The sequence below is a fragment of the Barbus barbus genome (assembly GCF_936440315.1).
Source record: "Barbus barbus genome assembly, chromosome: 13".
NCBI lineage: Eukaryota > Metazoa > Chordata > Actinopteri > Cypriniformes > Cyprinidae > Barbus > Barbus barbus.
Window position 1 is genome coordinate 12,257,166 of NC_136741.1, and position 9,975 is coordinate 12,267,140.

General features: G+C 36.2%; 2 protein-coding genes across 2 annotated transcripts; one reads left to right on the forward strand and one right to left on the reverse strand.

Annotated features, from left to right (window-relative positions):
• The first annotated feature begins 2,269 nt into the window (after positions 1–2,269).
• On the forward strand, positions 2,270–5,607 carry LOC306878948 (chromobox protein homolog 8-like). The gene is made up of 5 exons (XM_079431574.1): positions 2,270–2,519; positions 2,626–2,669; positions 2,918–2,983; positions 3,070–3,136; positions 3,315–5,607. Exons 1-5 carry the CDS (start codon positions 2,451–2,453, stop codon positions 4,149–4,151), a joined length of 1,083 nt encoding a protein of 360 aa, XP_079287700.1. The 5' UTR covers positions 2,270–2,450; the 3' UTR covers positions 4,152–5,607.
• Positions 5,608–5,974: 367 nt separating this feature from the next.
• LOC306879229 (uncharacterized protein C17orf67 homolog) lies at positions 5,975–6,390 on the reverse strand (the record flags this gene model as incomplete). The annotated part of the gene is made up of 2 exons (XM_079432015.1): positions 5,975–6,190; positions 6,295–6,390. 2 exons carry the CDS (start codon positions 6,388–6,390, stop codon positions 5,975–5,977), a joined length of 312 nt encoding a protein of 103 aa, XP_079288141.1.
• Between the last annotated feature and the right edge of the window lie 3,585 nt (positions 6,391–9,975).

Below are 9,975 nucleotides of genomic sequence, written 5' to 3' on the forward strand. Positions count from 1 at the left end.
ATATTTGGTAAAACAATTTACATCGAAATACATATTTTTAAAATGATCGAAAATTGCATCAAACAGACTGAAACACAAGGCAAAAATAGTAGTGTAGGCTATTTGCTATTTCTCTTTGTAAATTGTGCAGAATTTCTCGTGCTGGTTGCCCAGAAACGAGTTAACCAATAATATTCTTCCAGCTCGATCTAGAGCCCATATACGGAAATAACCACTGCAGTAGTCAAACCACCAATCATCTTCCGCAGAACCAAACACAAGCCTGCTGTTTACCTGTTATTTATGTATATAAAGACTACAAATGAAAACGGAAGCCTTAATTTTATTGTGGAGAAATCATTATACAATCGTCACATTTCTTCAAACCACTATTCAACTGTTCATTATTGTGTAGCATAATCTTTACTCACCGAATAAACACCCAGTAAACTAATTTGCAAGCCACCAAGTTAATAATCACTATCCCATCGTTCATGTTCATTTTCTAAATTTTAAGATATTATTTGAAGATAGTATTGTTTATAGGCCTAATGGTACATTTAAAAACCTGTTACAAATTTAAAATTTCTCAAATTCACACAGGAACGTATTAATTAATGTGATAATTTAGCTAGGCTAGATGCGATTTTTTCCCCCCTGACATGCCCTGTCTGAATCCCTAGTGATTGTGCAGAACTGAGCATGAGGTTGATAAACATTTTCGGAAACGCTTTGAAAACAGGGTATTCCCTTTTACATGACATGGTAAAACGCAATAAATGAATGAATGTTTTTCCTTTATGTAGCTGGTAATGTTTGCTTGCAATTTCAATGCTTTGGCAAAATGAATTATATTTCTACCTATAGGCCTAATTTTATATTTAAAATATGTTTTTCGTGAAACCAACATAATTATGTGAGATTTTATAATCGAATTAGGCTATATGGAACAGCCAATTACAAAATTATATTTTTACATTTGGTTTAAATAAAATGTACATAATTAGGCCTATCTACATCCTTTACACTATAATTAGAATATTAAATAATAATAACTAGTCAATAAATAGCGATGTTAATGCAGACAAAGTCTGTAATCTTAGGGGAACCATTTAAGAGGTTACCTACCGCATTTAGTAACTCTTGTTAATGAAAAGTGAATAATTATGAACGTATTAAAATAAAGAAAAAAATTATTATTAAAATAAAAAGTTAAGAATTATGAAATGTTCCATTCGCATTATTGTACTGTATGTTTCTTGTTTCGTTGTCTTTAGAATAAGTTACTATTGTTGTCATATTTTGCTTATTGTAATAATTAATAAGATACATAGGCTATTATTATCATCATCGTCGTTTTTTTCAATAATTAAATTGAGGTATTTATAAATAAAGTATAAAATATAAATCTACTACAATGGTGCTGTTTAATCAGTTTGATTTTTGATTTGGCTGTTCAATGTTAGGACTAAAAGTACCAATCAATTAATAATTTTTTTATTTTATTTTATTTATTAGTTTTTTTTCTCGAAAAAGCCATACAGTTGAAGACAATCCTAAATATTAATTAATAATAATATATGAGAAGACGTGTGGGCTAAATGTAGGCTATTGGGTAAAACATAAGTAGCCTATGTGTTCATTTTTCTTTATCAAAAAACTAGGCTAACAAAAATCTAACACCTCTTAGAGAAAATAATGTGTTAGGTTACCGTGGGCTATACCTAAATCATCATTTAACTCACAAATTCAACCCGTTCCGTTTATTTAACGGTTATTAGAAAATTAGAAAATGTAGCCTTGACACGAGAACGAAAAAAATCAAACAATCATTTTGTGTAAATTTAGGCTGTTTTGCTGCCGTAGAATTCATATTCAACCCAATATTCATTTCCATCTATGATTAGTTTGTCGTGGATAAAGACTTTTTGGCGGGGTTACTAAAATATTCTTGTGAATAGCAGAATATCGATCAGAATAAGATGGCAAACATTTTTACTATAATAACAGATGTACAGTAGCCTATATCAAAATAGCTATTAACCGAATTTTTTTTAAATGAATTATGTCTGTTTGAGAAAATACTGAATTTTTGCCGTTCGTATAGCCTACACGTCCTTCTTCTGCTCACCTTTAACTGATTACGTTTACCTGTAGGTCTTGACGTAACGTTTACGATTAAACTTTAACGTTCTGATGTAGTATTGAGCCAATCTTATTATATTTCTGTCAAGAATGCAGGTATGTCACTAAGAGCAAGACCCGGCCACTTAGCAACAGCGGAGCCAATGAACGGCCTCCAAATCTTTCCACCTACAAGCGGTACCAAGGCAACATGCGAAAGAACGTGATGACGTCTGGCTGTGCACGAGAGTATTATGGGCTGTATGGAATTCTGAAGCTAGAGCTGACGGACCGGACTCGCGCTCACGGCTAGCTACGCTGCAAGCTAACGGTAGACGAAGGTAAACATGGAGCTGTCGGCTGTCGGGGAGAGGGTGTTCGCGGCCGAATCTATCATCAAGAGACGAATACGACGGGTATGTGTTGTGAAAGAGATATCTCGACATTTTTTTGCATGTATGTGTCAATGTCGTTGGCTCGTGCTAACGAATTCTTTTTTTGTGTGTCTGATGGCACGCGCAGGGTCGAATGGAATATCTCGTGAAATGGAAGGGTTGGTCACCCAAGTGAGTAATGCATGCCTATCCTGTCTGTTGTGCCTTGCACTGGTGTTTTGGTGACAGTGATGGCTAGATATCGCGAGGGCGTATACCCACGGGCAGTTTAACAAGCTGGTTATCACTGCAGACTGGTTTTGGCAGATGGCATGCTGCAACATTAGCTGGCCCTGCTAGCTGGCCGGTAGAGCAGCGGTTTAAATGCAGCTTGAGTTAGAGATTGACAGTCATCACGTGAAACTTTTTTGTTGTCACAGGTACAGTACTTGGGAACCAGAGGAAAATATCCTAGACTCACGCCTATTCGTTGCCTTTGAAGAGGGGTATAAAATAAATAAATAAAATAAAACTATTATTAGGCGGCCGAAAATACAGACGTTTTCACACTTGCGCTTGTATTTTCATGCAGGGAGCGTGAGAGAGAAATATTTGGACCCAAGAAAAGAGGACCTAAGCTCAAGACTTTTCTTCTAAAGGTTAATGTTATTTATTTATTATAAATAATAATAATCCTGAAATTATCTATATTGTGTATAATATTATTATTGGGTTTGCACTCTTTTTTTTTATCTATGTAAATGAATAAATTTTATATAAGGGCATAATTTTGAGTTCTGTGCTAATTAAAAAAAAAAAAAAACTTATTTTTCACAGGCCCAAGCTAAAGAAAAGGCGAAGTCTTACGAATTTAAGAATGAATCATCCAGAGGCATTGCATATCCCAGTCCAGAGCCTGTGGTAACCCCTAGAGCGAGAGAAGGACTACGTGCTGTGGTTCCCACAATTTTTCCTCCCAGCACAGTCAACCGAGGGGAGAGCGTAAGGATTCCACCTCCAGAACTAAGGGAGCATCGTTCTTCACACTCACCCAGACCCAGCACTGATGCTTTTACCCTCACCCCAAAAAAGAGAGGACGGAAGCCCAAATTACGCTTCACAGATGGCTATACAAGCTCCTTACATCCAGAGCATTCAAAAAGAGCAGCAGACGAAACCATGGCAAGCATTCCTTCCAAAATGGCAAAGTTAGGTTTGGGAGAAGAGGAAGAGAGATGCTCAGAAATAAGTGGGAGAATTAAGATATCTCATAAGCACATGGATGCTACCTATTCACACAAACAAAACAGAGTTGTTCCAAGCAGGAGTACCCAGCACATTTCTCCAGAATGGCGTTTGCATTCCAGCAGAGCTAGTGCAGACTTACAGGGCCACAGGACTAATCCACTGACAAGCCACTTTCACCATAAACACCTGAAGCACCATTCAAAACGAAGAACATTTGGACATGGTGATTCCTCCAGCAGACAGCCTTCACTTATTGCCAAAATTCCAGTGTCACGCATATTTGGAGAGCCAGAGGAGGGAGATGCTTGGAGACCCTCCTTCAGCAATGTGGAGAAAGTGGTAGTTACCGATGTGACATCGAACTTCCTGACTGTAACAATCAAAGAGAGTAGCACAGATAAAGGCTTCTTTAAAGACAAAAGATGATTATTTACTGCAGCCAGTATGCTCCTTTCATCTCTTCAGAAGTACTTTATTGTCGAAAATATTGTGTATTGTATAAAAAAAAAATCTGTCACGCTGTAATCTGTATTTATTGTGTAATTGCTGCTTTAAGTAATTTGCATGCACTAGACAAGATAAACAAAGCCAGAACTGCGTTCAAATACATACAAGTTCTCAGATCATTTGTTGTAAGTATTAACTACAAATCGTTTACCTATAAATATATAAAAGTATAATTTGTCTTCTAGACGAATATTAAAACATTTATGTACTAAGACAACATTTTGCACACTAACCATTATATTTTTGTCACATCATTACCTTTTCAATTCTTGTTATTTACGTTGATTTTATTTTGTAATTTAATATTGCCAGTTACCTTGTACATTTGTTTCACGGTACAGTGACATTAACAATTTACACATAAAAAAAGTGTAAAATGCAAATCTAATTTTCATCTCAAAATCAAAAGTAAAATGTAGAATAATGAACACGTTTCTTTTGTTTCTCTTTACTTCAGCTCAAATATGTAGTAATGTTAAATTGTATAAACTTGAGACTTCTAATTATTTTGTAGGGTGATTGTAATTGTGATGATCGATTAATTGTGCGAATTAAAGTTCTTTAATATGACATTAAATAGAGAAGCGCACATCTAATGTATATAAGCTACTCGAATCCTACCAAATCATAATTTTACAATATATGTGTGTATTAGTCCTGTAAAACAACAACACGTAAAACGTAAATTGTTACTTATTTGCCCAGTTAGAGAAGCATTTAATGCAAAACGAGATGTCGTTGTTTTAAGGAAAAACCGGCTACATTGTAAAGTTCCCAAACATTTAACTTGTACAGTGTTATACAATGGTGCTACTTGATGATTTCATTTTACAGCCTTTTATTTGTTTGTTTATTTATTTGGACTTTACGGTTTCTTTTGTGACACGTAACAAAAAGTAAACTTTCGTTACACAACACATTCATTGTGCTTTCGATCAATCAGTGTTAGGCCTTCAGATATTGCCGTGTAAAGGTCAAACTCTTGGCTATGTTTGTGGACCATTTGCGGGTCATCAGTCTTTTAAACAATTTTTTATTTTAGTTTCGATTTTATATCATAATACAACTAAAATACTACTAAATCCCGAAAGATGAAAACCACAGTCACAATCAAAATTTAGAGCACAACATTTTTATTTTATTCATGAGTCTCTTATTCAAAATGCAATTTCTTAATTCGTTTTTATGTAAAAACAAATCTTCTAACGATTCTAAGATTTTTCATCTAAATAAGACATCTAAAATGCGTCTACACGTGTTTCTTCGTGGATTTTGTGTCCTTGGCCTTCTCGGCATTTCTAGGTCTTTTTGTTCTCAGTGCAATCCATTGGTGTTTATCAGGTTTATCGTCGCCGGAATTCCTGTCTTAGCCCTGAAAAAAGAAAAAAAGTCACCTTGAATTGATTTGCCCTCAGATCCGTTGGATTTTAGTAAATATAAACCGTTTTCTATGATAAAACCGCATTTACATTTAATATGCCTTTAAAAGCCAGGGCAGAACTAAGACAAAAAGTCAGTATAGAAAGAAAAAAACATCCCATTATGTAAAGAGTGTTAACAATTATTAATGCATTCAACCAAAAGACACATTGAAAATCTAATTAATTTCTTCACCTAATTCTCTTTTATTATATGGAAAAGAGTGAATGTATACAATTAACATAAAATGAAATCATGATAGTAAGCTCAAACATTGCAGTCTTGAGCGAGATACAAAACTGAAGGGTATCAGAACCTGTGGATCACAGCAGGCCTGTTACACATGCAGGGTAGCCGTAGTTGCGGTCACAGTGAGGGAAGCAATGCGGGTTCATCCAATGCTCCATGCTGGTCTCTCGAGCCCTCTGTTCCAGCCTCTGCATATGCAGCATGTTGTATTGACATGGAGCTGAGTTCATAAATTGATTTGTTAAGAATTTAGTATTTAAAACCAGCACAAAGCAACATTGTGAACAGATCTTTACTATCACAAAGAATTACAGCCAGGCTCCCACGCATGATGTTTTCTTAAGCTTTGTTATTAAGCATGCTAAATAAAAGCAGTCTGTTGTTGCCACCCAACCCTCGTAGGTTCATCAGGCTTCTGTCTCTTGGTGCGGAGCTGCTTTGCAAAACTCTCCTTAATGATGGGGCTTGCATCTAGGAGCATGACATACATGTATCAAGATCACCATTTCGTATACTGTAATTTCATGGTAATGACAACATGATTTATTCTTGTGAATACATTGATTGATTTGTAAATAACTAAGGGGTTGCCTATATGAATAATGTAAAACGTCACAACATTTGATTAATTATGTATATTTATATGTAGTATACAAATGAGATTATAATAGACTTTAATTTGTGTCATTCAATATTAGCCTACCAATTTCTCCTCCTTTCTTTCTTTTTACTACATGCTAATTTTATTTTTCCATTCTTTCCCGGGCGGCCATTCTTCCTGTGAACCTTTATTCTTTCAGATTTCCTCGAGTCCTTTGGGGGTCTCATTTGTATGAATTTTGGCCTTTCTCTTTCCCACTTTCTTCATCTCCCTCCCTCTTTTTCCCCTCTCTTTCACACAGACATGCACGCACACACATACACTTCACTCACTTTCTCTCCTGCCTCCCCATTACACCCCTCCCTCCCTTTCCCAGCGCTGTTTCTCTGTGGAAGAACACAAAGTGCCCATTCATGAGCGCGTCTCCTCGGGGAGCGCGCCCCTGCGCGCGCGTGACCTGGAGCTCTGACCCGCGAGGGGTATGAAAATGAGCCCGTTACGGTAAACACCGACGTGGAAGATAAACAGCCGCACAGCGTTTTTCATAGTTTTTACACGTTTCGCTCACATTAGTCTATAATTAGATACGATTATTTAATTTATAGGAGGTGGACAAGTGTGGGTGAAATTATCACATAAGACTTTCATTCAGCCGTAACATTTTCAGCAGCTAGCCTAAAAGAATAGGAATAGAAATATATTGAATAGGATGGGATGGAATAGGAATATATATATATATATATAACTAATATAGCCTACAAATAAAATGAGAATATCAAAAAGTAACAAATAAAATAAAAAATAACTACGCAAATTTTAGAAATCGTTTAGCAAGTGAGGGGGATAAAAACAATGACAAAGTAGGCTATTAGGCATAAACATAATGAATATAATCCCACAGAAATATACACTCACTGCAAAAAGGCCGAAAAGAAAAATCATTAGGCTATTCAAATATCCCAAAACGCTCTGATTTTACATGAAAATAAGACTCGCTAAAACAAGTAAAATGCACACAAACGTCACAACCCACAGTGATTAAAAAACAAACAAACAAACAAAAAAACACAGCAATGTAATGTGCAAATAAAACCCATGGTATAAGATTTCTGCAAGAAAAACATACCAGTGCAGAAGGTCAATAAAACCACGAAAAAAAGGCATACCATGGAAACCTTCATTTTCATTTCCGTCCGTCCTCAGTTCGAAATAACTGCACCTGAGTGTTTACCCAGCTTATGAGGAGGAGAAATACACGACAACGTCATTTAGAAATTACCCCCACAGCACCCCTGCTTACAGGCCACTGGATAGGCTACAGATGAAGACGACTCCTGGCTGCACATCTGGATGAGACTGTAGTTACAGACATATTCCACAAGATGTCGCCTTTACTTTAACGTCAATGTCTAGGCCCATTACCCTGCTACATAATGGTTAAAACACTGATCTGAGTAACACAACCTGTTTTTGTGTTGATGGTGGTTTTTTGATAGTAATTCTACAAAATTTAACTCCACCTGACAGTTGAATTAATGGGGCAGTCGTGGCCTAATGGATAGAGCGTTGGACTTGTAACCGGAAAGTCGTGGGTTTGAGTCTCGGGTCCGGCAGGAATTGTAGGTGGGGAGTGAATAACCAACACTCTCTCCACCCTCAATACCACGACTGAGGTGAGACCCTTGAGCAAAGCACCGAACCCCCAACTGCTCTCCGGGCACCTCAGCATTGACTGCCCGCTGCTCTGGGTGTATGTTCACTACTGTGTGTACACTTGGATGGGTTAAATGCAGAGCACAAATTTGGCCACACTTCCCGTTCCCTTAATTTTTTTTTTATTTTTTAAATTTACTGCATTTGTCCCTCCATAATTAACTTTTCTTTTGGTAGCAACAGGGCTCAACTTTGATGTAACTCTTTTTAGGGAAGAAGATTATAAAAAGGGCCTTTGAGCTTTGCATTGACTACAGACTCCCTTTGTAACAAACTCTGTTTACAGTAGCTTTGTTATACAACAAAATTTTATGCCGCAAAATTAGCTTAGTTTTTGTAGGCCTACTTGTGGACAGGCACAGTGTGTGCTCAAGGGCTTCAATATCAACACTTTCTTTAGTATTCACGTTTTATACTGGTATAAAGGCTTTATTTTTCCACGTTCAGGGCACAGTTTGCATTTGGCTCATAACAAATATAGTATTTTCATAGTAGTAGGCATTTTTATATACTCTGAAATTCCTTACTTGATGTAGAAATGAGGAACATTGCAATTATATATTTGCGTTTGATTTCCTCTAGGTATTAGTTCTGAATTTTCTTCTCTTTAGTTTTTGTTTACTGTAAGATGGATCAGCAGATGAAAATGCTCTTGGTTAGGCAGAATGCTTTTCTTTGAGGGATTTTCAGCTGTGTTGGCTGTCATCTTACTATGTTCCATGGTTAAGCTAGTTTCTGTTCTTGTAAATCTATCTCTCATATAAAAGTAGCCGTAGATCTGAGAGCTCAAGTGGAAAGTACCGTATGACTCTACAGTATTGAGAAACTTTCACATTGGCATGTCAAACTCAGCGAGTCTCTCAGGTTTCCAGTGTTCAGTTATTTTGTTGTTTGTAGTATTGGTCCTAAATATCACTGTTAAATGCCTCTCTGTCTAATGTTATCTGCAAAACATTAGTATTCGTGCCTACAAGTGAATCACACACTTTATTTGGATACATATATTTGGTACATTTCTTGAATTTAGCAGCTTGATTATCAGCGACCGCAAAAAGAAACTTGGGTCATTTCATTACAAGTGCAAACTGTAAGAAGGTGCTTAATCAGACAAGCAGTAGAAATTATCGTGTTCATTGTTCTTCATATAGCTAGTTGAATGATAATTGTAAGAAACCACAGATTGGGATAAGAGGGGAGCAGCTATAGTAAACTCAACTGAAAAAAACCCCCCCAAAAACCCATAATGGTTAAAACCTGATCGCTGTGGTTTTGTGGTTGCCAGAAATTTATTTAAAAAGCAAACAAACAAATATACCGTCAATGTTTCAGGCATTATGGAATAGCATTTTGGTGTCTGTGTATTTCAGTAACTGAAATAATGTTAATATTGGCTATCCAGACTACAATAATCTGCTTTGTATCTGACAAGCACCCATACAGTAGATGGCTACATTATAAAATTTCAACAGAAAGGGCCTTTCAATTGTTATTATAAACATGAATTGACAGTGCACATTTACCCACACAAAACACTGGGCAAAATCAAAGAAATAGACTAATAGACTGTAATATGCAGCATACAACAACATAAAAGGTAACATTAACACCTATATAACAAAAACAATAAGAAATATTACTTATTAAATATTTGGGGCATTTGGGGTAAAAAGCTGTTGGGGCTAAATGCACAATAGTTAACATGATGATAAATAGGTGGCTGACTTTTATAGTTGTTAACATGACATGGGTGTCCACCTTAGA